Source organism: Myotis yumanensis, unplaced genomic scaffold, assembly GCF_028538775.1.
Source record: "Myotis yumanensis isolate MYYU_CA2020_CCGP unplaced genomic scaffold, mMyoYum1.0.hap1 SCAF_16, whole genome shotgun sequence".
In the NCBI taxonomy this organism is placed as follows: Eukaryota; Metazoa; Chordata; class Mammalia; order Chiroptera; family Vespertilionidae; genus Myotis; species Myotis yumanensis.
Window position 1 is genome coordinate 45,017,206 of NW_027223767.1, and position 16,950 is coordinate 45,034,155.

The 16,950-nt window shown below is 50.7% G+C and overlaps 1 protein-coding gene across 1 annotated transcript; it reads left to right on the forward strand.

Moving 5' to 3' along the window:
• Nucleotides 1–83: 83 nt before the first annotated feature.
• On the forward strand, nucleotides 84–12,859 carry PSMD3 (proteasome 26S subunit, non-ATPase 3). The gene is made up of 12 exons (XM_070393313.1): nucleotides 84–453; nucleotides 2,768–2,958; nucleotides 4,476–4,613; nucleotides 6,226–6,362; nucleotides 7,157–7,347; nucleotides 7,517–7,620; nucleotides 9,782–9,896; nucleotides 9,996–10,115; nucleotides 10,236–10,339; nucleotides 10,583–10,738; nucleotides 12,177–12,227; nucleotides 12,396–12,859. The coding sequence occupies exons 1-12, from the start codon at nucleotides 237–239 to the stop codon at nucleotides 12,471–12,473; spliced, it is 1,602 nt and encodes a 533-aa protein (XP_070249414.1). The 5' UTR covers nucleotides 84–236; the 3' UTR covers nucleotides 12,474–12,859.
• The last annotated feature ends 4,091 nt before the right edge of the window (nucleotides 12,860–16,950 follow it).

Here is a 16,950-nt window from a genome sequence, read left to right on the forward strand (position 1 = left end):
TCCTGCGCTCGGCTGTTGATTCCTTTCCCCTTTGTTGACTCGGCCTTCGGCCCAGTGGGCCTGGCGTCTCCCAGCAGGCCCCGCGCTGGGAAAGGGTTTGCTGCTGCTCCGTCATCGTGCGGCCCGTAGCGATCCCGCGCTCGTGTGCAGGCCCGACTTGGTTCCTGCTCTCTGCTGCGGGGATTCACGCGAGGCCCCGGCCTCAGTCCCCGGACTAGGCCGCGACCCCGTGTGCCATGAAGCAGGAGGGCTCCGCGCGGCGCCGCGGCGCGGACAAGGCGAAGCCGCCGCCGGGCGGAGGGGAACAGGAACCGCCGGCACCCCCGGCCCCCCAGGATGTGGAGATGAAAGAGGAGGCGACGGCGGGTAGCGGGTCAACGGGGGAGGCTGACGGGAAGACGGCGACGGCGACCGAGCACTCCCAGCGGGAGCTGGACACCATCACCTTGGAGGGTACGAAAGTCTGGGCCGGGGACGTGCCCGGATCAGCTTCTCCTTGGGACCCCAGCGCAGCCTCCACCACCCCTGGTTCCTAAGGATCGGCCCCCCGCCCCCCCAGATTTCCCGTCCCCACCGCCCCGACACTTCCAGCCCCAGCCCCGGTTACTCCGGGCTCGGGACTCCTCCCTCGCCACACACCTCCACCCGCCCGGACTGCACCTAGGACGACGGGTCTCCCTGGGTGTGTGGACTCCTCCGTCCTCCCCCCAACTCGCGTTTACATCCCGACCCTGTCGCGCCCGGGGTCTACGACTGACCCTTAGAACCATTGTTTGTATTTATGTGTGTAAAGGGGTCGGGAAGACGCGGCACGCCGGCCCCTGCCCCCTCCACGTCCTCTTGTTCCTCCGCATTCACATTTCACCTTCTCCCTCTGAGCCTGTTGCTCTTTTCCCAGTTTCGGATTGAGTGGGACTGGACGATGTCTTGGGTTTTCTCTCTAAAGTGCATGAGAAACTAGCTCAGACACACGGAAGTGAGCGCAGTTACGCTTCTGGCTGGTGTTCGGAGGGGGTGAGGGTGCTGACTGCATCAGCTCCTACTCTAAGGAGGGTGGGCGATGGGCTTAGCATCTAATAACGAACTTTTTACCTAAAATAATGATAGCCAGTAGCAAAGGTGCTGCTCGGCATTACCTACTAAGTATGTACATGTTTGTTACAAATACTTCACTTTCTTACTATAAAGTAACTAGTGGCCCGGTGCACGAAATTCATGCAAGAGGGGGCAGGTGTCCCTCAGCCCGGCCTGCACCCGCTCCAATCTGGGACCTCTCAGGGGATGTCCGACTGCCAGTTTAGGCCCGATCCCACAAACCGGCAGTCAGACATCCCTCTCGCAATCTGGACCACTGGCTCCTAACCACTCACCTGCCTGCCTGCCAGCCTGCTTGCCCCCAACTGCTGCCCCGCCTCCCCCCGACCCCCGCCTGATCGTCTCCAACTGCCCCCCCCACCTGATTGCCCCCAACAGCCCCCCTCCTGTCCTGATCGCCCCCAACTGCCCTCCCCTCCTGTCCTGATCGCCCCTAACCGCCTCTGCCTCGGCCCCACAACCATGGCTATGACCAGAAGGTCTCCCAGTCTAATTAGCATATTACGCTTTTATTAGTATAGATTCGTGTTCATTGTAGAAATTTTGGAAAATATGAGAAGTCTGGAGTGTGGGGGGGGTGGGGATCAACCATGGTTAACATTTTTTCCTGTGAGTTTTTAAGCTGCTCTCCTATAATTGAGATCGAGTTATATGTATAGTTTGGAACAAGCATAACTTAATACAGGTGACCTGGTGTGCTTTTATTTAATATACCCACAAGCATTAGCATTCAGTGTATTCCAGAAACATGTACTGACTACCTGATACAGTGGCTAAGAATACAAGTTCAAAACTTAAGTTTCTTTACCTGAGAGTAAGAGTATCTACTTGATTGGGTTGTTGTGAAGATGAAGATGCTTAGAACCGTGCCTAGCACACGACGAACGCGTAGTGAACCCTCCGTAAATATTAGCTGTTATCCTTATATCATATGATTAATGTGGCCCGGCACCCTGTGCTAAGTATACAGAGGTGATGAAACTACTAGTTGCTTGCATTTCCTTATTGGACAGTGAAGTGTGTCCAGTTTCTTATTTTTATAAATAGCTATGCAGCAATCATCTTTTGCCCAAGTTTTTAATCTACCTTTCTAATTTCTTCTTCAGTTTAGAATCCATATGCCTGAGTCAAAAGGGTTAATGTTTTTAAGGTTTTGGAGAGGCATTCTCCAGGAAAACGTATTGGTTTACATTATACCAGCAGAAATGTCCTGTTCGCCCCATAGTTACCTTAATCATTTATGCAAGGTCTTTGTAAAATAAGAATAAGCATCTTTGGTCACATTTGTTGCAGATATTTTTCTTTTGTTGAGATCTAATTCATCAGTTTTGTGTGTGTGTGATTTCTCCCACTGTTTACATTTAGAAAGTCTTCTCTTATTTAGAGATCTGATAAATATCCATGGGTTGGTTTTGTTTCTCATCACTGCTTTTTCTTCCTCTCTCTACCCCTCCCCCCACCCCAGCTTTATTTTTCTTTGGCACTTGGTGATGTTTTAAAATCCCCGTATGGCATCCATAAGTATTGCTGAACCCTATTAGGGCAAAAGAGGTGATTGGCCACGTTCTGCCCTTTTGTAAGAGGCTCCCTAGAACTGCTTGCCTGGGGTGGGTTGGGAGTAGGGAGGGATAGAAAGAGCTGGAAGTAACATTTTTCCCCTGGTCCTTCACAGACATCAAGGAGCATGTGAGACAGCTGGAGAAGGCAGTTTCCGGCAAGGAGCCTCGCTACGTACTGAGGGCCCTGCGGATGCTGCCTTCCACGTCACGCCGCCTCAACCACTATGTTCTATACAAGGCTGTGCATGGCTTCTTCACCTCAAACAATGCCACTCGAGACTTCCTGCTACCCTTCCTGGAAGAGGTGAGTGAGTCAGGCGCATCCTAAAGCTCTGCCTTGTCACCTGCTGCCGCAGAGAAATGAAGCAAAGCAGCCATTTTAGTACCCGTTGCCCATGGCCAAGGGCACCATCCTTCTGCCCGGGAGTGTCATCCTTCCGAGTCAGAGACAGGAGCTGGAATCAGGAACCTTCCTCCAAACTCCTTTTCTGCTGCCCCCAACACAGACCTCTCCTCCGATCGGATGGCGTCTCCGTTGTCCTAGGAGAAGGTGCCCCCGCCTCTGAGGTTCACTATGGGGGACGTGTGACGGGGTCAGGAGCACAGGGTTTGGAGATAGAGTTCAATTTGAATCCCACCTCTACCATTTGGTACCTGTGGGACTTGAACAAGTAACCTAACCTCCTTGTGTCTCATTTTCTTCATTTGTTGAATGTGATGGACAGATTTTGGGGGCAGTGGCCGGGGAGGAGTATGGGTAAGCACTTAGAGTGGTGCCTGGCACACAGCGAATGCTGAGGAAGGTGGTTCGATAGCGGTAGTGGTCTCTATGCAGGAAATTGCCCTTATTATTAATGGCACACAGTCCAGGTCTTGACCCTTCAGCCACCTTCATCTCCCTAAAACAGTGGTTCTCAACCTTCCTAATGCCGCGACCCTTTAATACAGTTCCTCATGCTGTGGTGACCCCCAATTTCATTGTTACAAATTGAACATAATTAAAGCATAGTGATTAATCACAAAAACAATATGTAATTATATATGTGTTTTCCGATGGTCTTAGGCGACCCCTGTGAAAGGGTCATTCGACCCCCAAAGGGGTAGCAGCCCACAGGTTGAGAACCGCTGCCCTAAAACATCATTGACCTTCAGCCACCTAAAATCCTATATATTTACAGTCTGTTCCATAGACGTGAAAGCTCAGAAAATTCCTTGAAGTGAATGATGAAGAATCTATTGTCGGGGAAAGGGGAAAAGCACCCAGGCCACCTGGAAGTTTTTTAACCTTATGACCCTAAATTCACCCAACATGGTCACTTTTTGATCTGTTCACATTATTCCAGTTTTGGTGACTAAATCTGAAAATAAGTACTATGTATAAGTACATTTCCCAAAAATTTCTTTTGTTTCCATACACACACAAAAATTTTTTTGTCTCATTATTATTGATCTCATCTCTAAAATTATGTCACTTTATTAAACCCTGACTGATAGAATTTGTAGTAGTTCCAGGTGTGGTGGTTTACTCTCACCACCAAGATTATTGGCTCTGTGGGAGGTCCTGCATCCTCCTTTCTGTCCCCATTGCGTTCTGTAAAATTGTTACACTCCTGTAACCCTCTTTTCTAATGTATTGTATTGCCAGCCTCCTTGACTCCCTTTAGAAAGAGACTGTTATCTTTAATTTTTTATCCCCAGCACCTAGGAAAATCTTGGCCTATATTAGGCATCCAATTGAATGAATACATAGTGAGCGCTTAATACATTTTTGGTTGACTGACGTGACTGAGCTTTTCCACGGTAACGCCTGTCCTCTCCTAGCCCATGGACACAGAAGTGGATTTCCAGTTCCGTCCCCGGACAGGAAAAGCTGCCTCGGCGCCCCTCCTGCCTGAAGTGGAAGCCTACCTGCAGCTCCTCGTGGTCATCTTCCTGATGAACAGCAAGCGCTACAAGGAGGTACTGATCTCAGAGAGAGTGATCCACGTGGCCCGGCAGTGCCAGGGCTTTGCGGGAGAGATCGTCTCCAGTGAAAAGAGGAGATAGTCCCTGGGTTATCAACCATCCCCCAGGCTCTCCCCCGTGGGGATGCACCTAACCCCACAGTCAGGGAGACCCCACAACTCCTGCTCGGGCACCAAGCAAAGGACTGGCAGTGGTCATTCAGTGTACCTGGCCATGGCACAATACCAGTCTAGTGGGTTCTTTGGGGAAAAGTAGGAGATTTGGAGACAGAAATACCTGTGTTCAAATCCCAGCTGTACCTTAACGCAAATTAATTTCCCTTAGTTGTATGTAAAGTGGGGAAAACAATGCCTAATTTACAAGATTATTGTTGGTATTAAGTAAAATAATCAAAAATAATTAGCACAATCTGTACGTAGTAAGCTTTCACGCTTTTCTTAAATTTATTATTTTTAAATATGTTTTTATTGATTTCAGAGAGAGGAAGGGAGAGGGAGAGAGAGAAAGAAACATCATAAGATAAAAACATCAGTCGGCTGCCTCCTGCCTGCCCCCCACTGGGAATCGAGCCTGCAACCTAGGTATGTGCCCTGCCCGGGAATTAAACCAGCACCCTTTCCATGCACAGGATGCTGCTGCAGCCAGTTGAGCCACACTGGCTTGGGCAAGTAGCCTCTTATTATGGGTCTGAACAACTCCATTTTGGATATTACATTATATATCACCACTTCCTCCACTTGGGACCAGCTTCTTTGTCAGTCATAGCCACTGTCCCAAGAGCACACGCAAAAAATGACAGGTCCAGCCCGCCGGTATGGCTCAGCGGGTTAGAGCCTCGTCCTATGCACCAGAAGGTCGAGGGTTTGATTCTGGTCAGGGCACATGCCTGGGTTGCAGGTTCGATCCCTGGCCCTGGTCGGGGTGGGTGTGGGAGGCAAACAATTGATGTTTCTCTCTCTCTTCTCCTTTCTCCCTCCCTCCCTTCCTTTCACCCTCTCTGAAATCAATGGGGGGAAATATCCTTAGGTGAGATTTTAAAAAAGGAAAAAGTCCCACTCCTCAATTCCCTGGGTTTTTTTCCTTTCCTTGCAACTGGTTGTTTTTTAGATGTAATTCATCTCCTTTAAAGAGTACAATTCGGTGTACTCTTTTTGGTATAGTCACAATATTGTGCAACTACCATCACTAACTCCAGAACAGTTGAATCACCCCAACATTAGTAGTCATTCCCCTCGCCCCAGCCTCTGACAAGCACTGATCTGTCTCATGGATTTCCCATAAGAGTGTCTGGCTTCTTTCACTTAGCACCATGTTTTCTAGGTTTATCCATGTTGTAGCATGTATCTGTGCTCCATCTTTAAGGCTGAATAATGTGTATGGATATAGCACACTTGGTTTATCTATTCATCGGGTGTGGACACTTGGGTTATTTCCCCTTTTTGGTTATTAATAATGCTGCTATGAACATTGTGTGCAAGTTTTTATGTGAACAAATGTTCCCAGCTCTCTCGGATATATGCCTAGGAGGGAAATTGCTCACTGGCTCATATGATGGCTCCATGTTTAACTTTTTGAGGAACTAATTCTCTTTCGGCTGCCTCTCCAGGCACAGAAGATCTCTGATGATCTGATGCAGAAGATCAGCACTCAGAACCGCCGGGCCCTGGACCTTTTGGCTGCAAAGTGTTACTATTACCACGCCCGGGTCTATGAGTTTCTGGACAAGCTGGATGTGGTGCGCAGGTACAGGTGGCCAAGGGTCTCAGTCTCGGCCCTTAGATCGGAGATGTGGTCAGTCACTCCCACAGAGCTGTGACTTGCAGAGGGTGATAAGCTGGTAGATGTAAAGTGCCCAGCAGGAAATGGGGGTGGTGGTTAACATGCCCTTCACATGCCCTGCCATATAGGGGTTAAGAGAGAGACTGATATTAGAGGGAGAAACAGAGATGACCACAGCTGGTTAGGAACTGTCCTCCCAGTCTCTTCCCTTCACCCCACATCAGGGAGGGCTGATTGGTAGCTAAAGAGTAGATGACAGGTTAGAAAACATTTCACTCCTCTAAAACCTGCAGTGGTGCCTTCGGCGTGTCTCAGTGGTTGACCTATGAACCAGGAGGTCCTGGTTTGATTTCCCGTCAGGGCACATGCCGGGTTGCAGGCTTGATCCCCAGGGAGAGTGTGCAGGAGGCAGCCGATGGTGTTTCTATCTCTTTCTCCCTCCCCCTTCCTCTCTGAAATCGATAAAAACATATTAAAACCATAGCCCCATCCTCCCCACCTTCTGCATTGCACTTACCCTGATTTCTCCATGCAGCATATACGCTTGTTCATCATGACCACTTTCTGTCTCCTCCACTAGAATGCAAACTCCCTGAGAGCAGAGTTCTGTCCTTTCTGTGGGCCTAGAATAGTTCATTAAATATCTGTGGATAATCAGAAAAACAATTTGTATCAGGTTGTTAGGAATGGAGAAAGAATAGGGAGGTCAAAAGCAGTTTGAAGAGACCTTTTGACATTTTTTTCTTTTCCTCTTGAAGCTTCTTGCATGCTCGGCTCCGGACAGCGACCCTTCGGCACGACCCAGATGGGCAGGCCACCCTGCTGAACCTCCTGCTGCGGAACTACCTGCACTACAGCTTGTACGACCAGGCTGAGAAGCTGGTGTCCAAGTCCGTGTTCCCTGAGCAGGCCAACAACAACGAGTGGGCAAGGTACCTCTACTACACAGGTGAGCAGGGGGCCCCACCCCCGAGCCAGGAGGCGTCTCGGGCTTACTTGGTGCCAATTTTCTAAAAATTTGGTGCACTTGGTGCATAGAGACGCATTTGGCACTCTGGTTCGCAAGGGGGCTTGGATGGTGCCATTCTCTTGACCCACTCTTCTCTTCTCACACCCAGGGCGGATCAAAGCCATCCAGTTGGAATACTCAGAGGCCCGGAGAACTATGACCAACGCCCTTCGCAAGGCCCCTCAGCACACAGCTGTCGGCTTCAAACAGACTGTGAGCAACAATTCTCATCCCTTTGCTACTTGCTCTTCTGATAACTTAGTTCTGCTTCCCTATGTGGGGGCCAGGGAAGGCTCCTTAGTCTTCATTATCCCAGAGGTTGCATCAGATGCCTGTGCACAACATTGTTGGGGCACATTAAGCAGATGCCACCTGCACCTCTGGCAGTTTACGTTCAGAGTGTTCTTGGCAGATTGGTATAGAGTGTCCAGATTCCTAGCACTTCTTGTGGTCATTCCAGTCCTGGGCATGGATTGTTGGTAAAACACTGGCTCTTCCCTGGTCCCTTAGGTGCCCATTTGGGAGCAGTGTTGCCTGTGCCCAGGGACCCCAGAAAATCAGAAGGGTGGCTGATTCAGGTGGAGATAAACCTTGCACTCCCCCCCTCCCACCCACCCTTCTGAGAACCGTCAGTCACCAAGGGTTGTTTGCTTTTTGTTTTATTTTATTTGAGTGCTGGCCTTGGTATTAAGACACTGTGAGGAATAAAAAAGAAGGATAAGAAATGGTATTTGCCCTGGAAGAGATACATAAAGAACTTTGACTCAGAAAGGCTTGAGGCCTAGTAGCCAGATTTGGACTCCCAACTACATATGAGCCTTTGCTCCCACCTTAACACACCATCAACGCCCTAGTGCCCTTGAAAGAGAACAGATTAAAAAACACACAATGAGCCCAGCTGGTTTGGCTCTGTGAATAGAGCGTCCGCCTGCGGACTGAAGGGTCCCAGGTTCGATTCTAGTCAAGGGCACATGCCTGGGTTGCAGGCTCGATCCCCATTAGGGGACCTGCAGGAGGCAGCTGATCAATGATTCTCTCATCATTGATGTTTCTATCTCTCTCCCTCTCCCTTTCTCTCTGAAATCAATAAAAATATTTTTAAAAATAAAATGATTAGGTTAGTGTGGCAGGAGAATCAGTTGTTTTCTGTTCAGAAGTTTATAGAAAAGAAGGTTTGATTTTGGTCAAATAATTAAAGAGATCTTAAAGATCTGGTTTTTGAAAGATGGGAAGAATTTTCTCGAATGACTTTTCAGACGCATATAGTACATGTGCAGAATGTGAGATTGCTTACAATACTGGACATACACTAAAGTTCTTTGTAAAAATCACTAAAAATGAATGATGAACACATAGGCTGTGTCCACATACTGGGGATAGACAGTGAAAGGTAAAGCAGTGTTTTTAAACCAGATTGCACTATAGATGAATAAAGTTTCATGTTTTCTTTGGTGGAGCTGGGTGGCAGGAAGGCGCAGAGAGAGCTGGAATGAGGTCAGTGGACTGCTGGTGAGGGAGTAGGAAGAGATGGTGTGGTTGCTTGAGGGAAAGAAGCCGAGTTGGGAGAGCTTCCCAACTTGAGCAGGAAGGTCAGGGCCTTGGAAGAGACGGGAAGGAATGGGGTAAAGAGCACAGTAGAGAAGCGAGCTGTAAGTGGCCATGGAGTCCACGGCAGAACACTCTGGAAGCTTGCTCATCCATAGTGAGAGCCACAGGCTCTCCTGGGGTGCTCCTGCTGCTCTCAGAATGCTTCACCAGCGTCCATTGCTGTCTCAGTCTGCTCAGGCCGCCTTCCCACGGAACGCAGCCTGGTGGCTTCAGCAGCAGACACGTATTTCCTCAGTCCTGGAGGCCAGAAGTCCAAGGTCAGGGGTCAGCGGTTGGATTCCTCTGAGGGCCTTTATTTTGCTTGTAGGTGGCCATCTTCTTCCAGCGTCTTCTAATGGTCTTCCCTGTGCATGGCCGTATCTTAATCTCTTCTTATAAGGGCACCAGTCATAGTGGGTTGGGGCCCACTCATATGACCTCATTTTACCATAATTACCTCTTCAAAGACTATTTCCCAATATAGTCGCATGCGAGGTACTGGGGGGTTGGAGCATCGCCACTTCAGAGCAGGGTGTGTGCTGACTGGCCGGATGGAAGGACACGGGGCGAAGTGTGGTCAGGGGGTCCGATGCTCCCAGTGCCTGGCTCCACAGGCAGAGCCTGGACTCCCTGCCCAGCGCAGGCTCAGGGATCCTCCTCTTTCCGTGGCCTAATCACAGTGCCGCTGTCCCCTTTCCCAGGCTGTCTGACTGAATTGAAGCCCCATTTCATTCTCTTCCACCGGGGGGACCCCTGCCCACTGTGTTCCTGTGTCACACTCTGCCAGGTGCACAAGCTTCTGATTGTGGTGGAGCTGTTGCTGGGGGAGATCCCGGACCGGCTGCAGTTCCGCCAGCCGTCTCTCAAGCGCTCACTCATGCCCTACTTCCTTCTGACCCAAGGTAAGGCCAGTGCCCCTCCCAGAGCTTCAGAGCCCTGGCCTGTGGCCTCTGGGGTGTGTCCCTTTGCATCCTCTGACCCGCTCCTCTCCCCCCCTGCAGCTGTCAGGACAGGAAACCTCGCCAAGTTCAACCAGGTCCTGGATCAGTTTGGGGAGAAGTTTCAAGCAGATGGGACCTACACCCTCATCATCCGGCTACGGCACAACGTCATTAAGACAGGTGTGCATCAGGGCGGAGGGGCCACCAGACGAGCAGGACCCAGGGATGGGGACAGCCCTGTGGGTGTCCGTGTGCAGTGAAGGGTCTGCTCTGCCCACCCACCACTCCTTTCCCTCCCAGGTGTGCGCATGATCAGCCTCTCCTACTCCCGAATCTCCCTGGCTGACATCGCCCAGAAGCTGCAGCTGGACAGCCCGGAGGACGCGGAGTTCATTGTTGCTAAGGTGGGGCTTGTCCAGGGCCGCAGGGGTCACCTTCCTGCCTCATTTCAGGGGACGGGAGTGGGAGGAAATGGGCCAGGGAGGGGCGTGGGTAGAGCGGTGCCAGTCTTGCAGGAAGCTGCCGGAGAGTGTGTATGTGAGTGAATGTATGAGAGTGTAAGGGAGACAGAGATGGGACGAGATGTTCTGGGACTGAGAGGATGGGTGGGCTCTTTGGTGACCTTCCTTCGCTTTGGGGGCCCGAAGGCCATCCGGGACGGCGTCATTGAGGCCAGCATCAACCACGAGAAGGGCTACGTGCAGTCCAAGGAGATGATCGACATCTATTCCACCCGGGAGCCCCAGCTCGCCTTCCACCAGCGCATCTCCTTCTGCCTCGACATCCACAACATGTCTGTCAAGGTGAGGAGCGCTCGGCTGCAGGCGCCGGCTGGCAGCAACACAGCACCCGTTACACGTGGGCTCCTCGGAGGAGATTGGTGTGGTTTGGGGCCCCGTTCCCAGCCCATCTCTGTAAAGTCCCTGTGAGGACGGGGCCTCAGGGGACGAAGAACTTTGCTTGTGGGGCTGTAGCACCTTCTGTTGCTTTTAAAGGGTCTCGTTGCCAAGCAGGACAGAGACTTGCAGGTCAGGGTTCTAGATTTGGCTCCAAATTGGAGTCATTTGCCTTCTCTGGGGCTCTGTTTCTCCCCCTGTGAAGCTGCTAGTGAGGCATTACCTGCCCTGCCTGCTTCACGGGGTTGATGAGATTAAGTGAAATCACCGTCTTAAGGCACTTAGTGAAGTCCAGGTTGTGTAAAGGCAGGGCTGTATCTAGTCCCACAAAGGCTGTTGAGCCCTTATCCTGTGTCAGGCACTGAGTGAGGCGCCTGTACTGTTGGCTTCTGTGTTTGTTCCGGTCTCCTTCCCACTAGAAGCCGGGACTATCACTTGCCTTGCTTACAGTTGGGCAAAAGCCATGCTCCACAACACACCGTTACCCCCCCTTCTTTCCCTGTGCCCCTCTCTTTCTTTTTTTTCTTTTGTTAATCCTCACCTGAGGATACATTTCCATTGATTTTTTTTTTTTAATATATTTTATTGATTTTTCACAGAGAGGAAGGGAGAGAGATAGAGAGTTAGAAACATCGATGAGAGAGAAACATCGATCAGCTGCCTCCTGCACATCTCCCACTGGGGATGTGCCTGCAACCCAGGTACATGCCCTTGACCGGAATCGAACCTGGGACCCTTCAGTCCCCAGGCCGATGCTCTATCCACTGAGCCAAACCGGTTTCGGCTCCATTGATTTTTTTAAAGGGAGGGATGGGGGAGAGAAACATTGATGTGAGAGAGACACATCAGTTGGTTGCCTCCTGCACACTCCCTGACCAGGATCGGGAATCGAACCTACAACTGAGATACATGCCCCTGTTGGGAAGCAAACCCACTACCCTTCTGTGTACAGGCCGACACTCTAACCACTGAGCAACAACGGCCAGGGCCCCTATCCCCTTTTCCTCCCCCGCTGCACCCCCACTGAAGTCAGGCCGGACATTGCATCCCTGTCCGGACTGCTTTCCCTTCATTCCCACAACCAGCCCGTTCCTCACTGCCGTTCCCCTGCCTGCCCAATCCAGAGGTTAGTCATTTATACCCCAGAGTCTCCTCATTCTCTTTTTAGCATTACCACGTGGTATTGCAGTAATTCATTCCATGCCTGGCTCCCCCGCTGTACTAAATTGGAGACTAAATAGCCTGTCTTACTGTGCCCTGTGCTGGTACACAGGAGGAGCACAATAAATGTGTGTTAAGTTAATGCCTCCGCTTCATCTTGCTCTCCTCTCTTACTCTGCTTCAGGCCATGAGGTTTCCTCCCAAATCGTACAACAAGGACTTGGAGTCTGCAGAGGTAAGCTGCCCTCTGCTGTGGGGAGACTGGGAGGTAGGACGCCCTACAGAAAGGAAAGGGGTTTCTGGGAGGTCTGGGGCAGCTGTGAAGCTTGGGCAGTTCCCGGCACGGGGTGTGTCTGGAGGAGTGAGAGAGGCCGCACAGCCCTCACGCCATCTCCTTCCCCAGGAACGGCGAGAGCGAGAGCAGCAGGATTTGGAGTTTGCCAAGGAAATGGCAGAAGATGATGACGACAGCTTCCCTTGAGCTGGGGGGCTGGGGAGGGGTGGGGTGAGTGGGGACTGGCTCTTTATCTTTTCCCCCCGGGGTCCCCTACCCAGGGAACTGGCCCCTTTCCCCACACACAGCTCACAGACTGCGTATTGTGGGGCGGGGTCGGGGGATGTAGAGAGCCAGTCACCCCCACCTCGCCCCAGGGCCCCTCCCCAGCCCGTGACTTAGCACACGGAGGGCCAAGGGCGGGCAGGTGGCCTCCCCAGGGCAGGGTCCTGGCTAGTGGTGTGGGCATCAGGTGGGAGGGAAAAGGCCTGTGCTCTCCTCCGGGGAGTAGAGGACTTGAATTGGGACGTGGGTTGGATTGTATGTTTTTGAAGCTTCAATTATGATTTTTAAACAATAAAAAATTCTCCAAAGCTCTCTGTGCATCAGTTAATGACTGTGCCTGCTCTCACACCTGCACTGTTGACAGGCACAGGGTTTTTCCTGGTCTTGGGGTCTTAGCCCCAGGTGATCTGAGGACCACAGCTGGAGATGAGGAAGGCAAGGGCAGGGTGAAGAGACAAAATATTGGGCAAATTCCTAAACCTCTCAGGCTCCTTTCCCACATCTGACAGGATTCGATTCAGTGACCTCCTGGCTCTAACAGGAATCCAGACTTCAAGGGAATCAAAGAGAAGGCGAGCCTGACTCTCAGGGGAGGTTTGCGGAGAGGAGGGTCTCCCTCTAGGCAACCGCAGGCTGAGAGCAGAGGTGAGGCTGGAGGGGGCTCCCTGTGGCCCCCAGCCCACCTCTACCAGCTGCGGATGGTGGGGAGAGGCCAGCCTGGGTCTCCATCTCAGCCGCCAGTAGCAGGGCTCCCTGTGGGGCATCTGAGTCATTCCCATGTTCCCTGGCTGCCCCTGGGTCATCGCTGCACATACACGGTTCCTGTCAAGTTCTGTCAACTGAACATGCGTTGGGGTTTTCTGAATTCCTCTCCTGCTGCTCGCCCTATTCTGGAGGGATTCTCTACACATCCCCTGGGCTCCCCAGCCGTTTAACCCCCTGGCTTCCAGACCACTCCGTAACCAAATAATTCCTGAAAAGGGAGTTGGGGTGAAAGACTTTCCCAACTGGTCAGTGAGTTCTTAAGAGCAGGGGCGTTTGTCTTCCCAGGGCCTCCCCAGGGGCTGGCACTCTGGGTTCAAGAAAGTCTTGTTTGTTGGAAAAGACATTGTGTTCATCACCAACTTCGGAATTTCATCCCCCAATATCGCTAATTTCCATGAAAGGCATGTTGTAGACGCCTGGTCCCACCCAGCCTTGGTCACAGTGCTTTGGCATTGCCCATTTCCTTTATGCTGCTGCCACCTCCCCCTAAACGTTTGCTTTATGAAATGGCACTTCCCCCAAAGTCTCTGTGGAAGATGTTTTTATTCCATCGTCCAAACTTTTTTTTAGAGAGAGACAGAAAAACATTGATCAGTTGCCTCCGGCACACACCCCTATCAGGAATCAAACCCGCAACCTGAGTATGTGCCCTGACCAGGAACTGAACCTGTCGCCTTTTGATGCTTGGGAGGACATTCCAACTGAGACATACCGGCAGAGCCCAAACTTTTAAGGATTCTAATCCTTTCCCCGTCTTACAGGCCAATTCGAAAACCTAACAGACCTTCCACTCCCTTCCAGGAGGAATGGGGCGGGGGACTAATGGTGAGCACCCGGCATGTCCTTCCCGATGCGGATGCCCTGACGGGCTCAGGTGGGACGTGACTGCAGGCGAGATGCCAAGATCAGGTTCCCCTCCACCAGGCTGCGCTGCCTTCTCCCAGCCTGTCTGTGGCTCTAGCATCTGGTTGGTTAGCTTTTGTCCCCACGAGGCTGTCCTGGCCCTCGACCATTTTCTCTGGCCTCTGAGAGTGACTTTCTCTTCGAGTGTCTGATGAGGGGACGTGTGTAGAGAGGACAGACGCAGCTGCTGAGGCTCTTTCTTACTTGCTTAGCGTGTCTCGTGGGAATTAAAAGTCTTCCTGATGATGCCCACCCTCGCAATTGTTTCTAGACATTAAACTCTGTGCCTCAGACCCTTTCTTTACTTGGCAGCAGAGTGGAGAGGGTAGACTTGGAGTCATTTGCCATGATTTCCTGGTTCTTGCTCACCTTATCTGCTCAACTGTCCGGAACTTTCTTGTAATTCATCCCCAAGTTTGGCTTTTTTTCCCTGGAGAAGCAGTGTCATTTTTATGCTTGGAGAGCCCACTGTGTTGTCCAGCTTCCAGTTTTGTTTTTTTAACGACAGAGAAATACAAAGAATAACATAACAAATACCCATGTGAACCGCGCCAGCATGGCCATGGGTGAACCTGACTGGGGGATGGGGGGCGGTGAAGGGTTAGAAAAGACAGACAAGAGATTAAAGCTGGGGCTAAGTGGGACGCTGCCCTCTCTGATGGAGAGATGGCGCCACGCCCTGCAGGCCGCCCTGCAGGCCGAGTCTTTATTTTATAGCCAGATTCCACAAGGCAAAGTAAGGGTGTGGTCAAGCTGTTTACAATGTTCTCAAGGATTTCGAATCCACTCAATTACATGCACCTGATCAAGCTTTGTTTACTTGCACCTCCCGCAGCCCATATCACTCAGCCACGTGGGACCACAGGTTGGGACCATAAGGTCAAGCTTACAACGATAGCCTTTGGCTATAAATGTGCTGGGACTTGCACGTGGCTTTGCCACGAGAGGATCATGCCCTCTCATTAGTCTGAGAACCTGTCCAAACGCTGTAGCCGCACTCCACACCCATGTACTTTCCACCCGCATTTAATAAATGTTAACATTTTGTTATTGTGTCAAGTTTTTAATCTAAGTAAAAATATTAGCAATGAATTGGAAACCCATCTTGTTCATTCCCCAGGCCCCTCCCTTCCTTCCCAAGGCAGACACTGATGGATTCAGTGGGCAGCCTTCCAGCTTCTGTTTTTACACCTTTACTACAAAATATAGTATTGTTTTGCCCTAGCCAGTTTGGCTCAGTGGATAGTGCATCGGCCTGCAGACTGAAGGGTCCTGGGTTGATTCCGGCCAAGGGCACATTCCTGGGTCTCAGGCTCGATCCCCAGTGGGGGGCGTGCAGGAGGCAGCCGATCCATGATTCTCTCTCATCGATGTTTCTATTTCTCTCTCTCCCTCTCCCTTCCTCTCTGAAATCAATAAAATATGTATAGTATTGTTTTGAGTCTTTAGATCTTTATAAATGATGTATCGCATGAATGTAACTTGCTCTTTTCACTCAGTATTGGTTTTGAGGTCTAATCATATTGACACGAGCCCAGCACTGTTCCAGGCACTGAGAATTCAATGGAATAAAACTCCTTTCCTCTCGGAGTTTGTCAGGGGGTGACGGAGAGGCATATGTGGTATGAATGGACCACAATTTCTTCAGCCATTCCCGTTGGTGAGCATCTGTTTACTATTACAAGCCATGCTGCAAAGAACATCTCTGCCTGTCTCCTTACACACGTGTTACGGTACACATAGCGTGCAAGCTTTCTTAAAGGGCCAGATAGTACATTTTTAGGCTAGTGAGCCATATGGTCTGTGACAATTACTCACTTCCGCCCTTCTTGAAAGAGGCTATAAACAATATGCAAATACATTGTTTATGAGCACTGGGGTTTGAATTTCATACAATTTTACATGTTATGAAATATTATTTTGATTTTTTTACCCAATCATTTAAAAATGGAAAACCCATTCTTAACTCAGGACGTACGTATCTTGGCCCACTGGCCAAGTTTGCAATAAATGACTCCAGAGCCTGTATACGGATGCTCCACACCCAGTGCCAGAGGAAAGCAGGACGGATGAGGAGAGGAAGTTGCTGGCCCGCTCTGGGCACTGGGAAAGCCTTTGGGAAGTTGGAAGGATGAATAACTCGGGTCTCCGGAGCCAGACCCTTTGCCAGAAGATCATTTTGGTCTAGCTCAGCCTGCGTGTGCCGTGGCCAGTGACAAGCTCTCGCCTCTCTCCCCTCTGCCTGGTCTTTATTCTCCCCTGAGTTGGGCAGAAGTCTAGATTGAGCCATTATCCACGAAGTAAAGCCATCTGAACAGGAAGGTGACGTGATGGGAGCCACAGGAGCTTGGGAAGCAAATCTGCCTGGCCCTCCCTTGACGGTGATCTTGGGCAAGGCCCTTCGCTTCTCCGAGGCCATCCCTTATCAACAAGAATAAGCCACATCCTACCGCTTGGTTGATAGGATTAAATGACAAAAGTGTAGCCCAGCCGGCGTGGCTCAGTGGTTAAGCGTCGACCTATGAACCAGGAGGTCACGGTTCAATTCCTAGTTAGAGCAATGCCTGGGTTGTGGGCTCAACCCCCAGTAGAAGGTGTGCAGGAGGCAGCTGATCAGTGATTCTCTCTCATCATTGATGTGTCTATCTCTCTCTCCCTCTCCCGCTCTCTGAAATCAATAAAAAAAAATTTTTTCTTAAAAAAAAAGAAGTGACAAAAATGTAAGAGAAGG

Bases quoted from the DNA above. Each gene is read 5' to 3' on its own strand.
- PSMD3 (XM_070393313.1), top strand. From the start codon at position 237: ATGAAGCAGGAGGGCTCCGCGCGGCGCCGCGGCGCGGACAAGGCGAAG. The intron at 7,621-9,781 runs GTGAGCAACAAT...ACACTCTGCCAG, and splicing joins CTGTCGGCTTCAAACAGACT to GTGCACAAGCTTCTGATTGT. The intron at 9,897-9,995 runs GTAAGGCCAGTG...CCCCCCCTGCAG, and splicing joins CTACTTCCTTCTGACCCAAG to CTGTCAGGACAGGAAACCTC.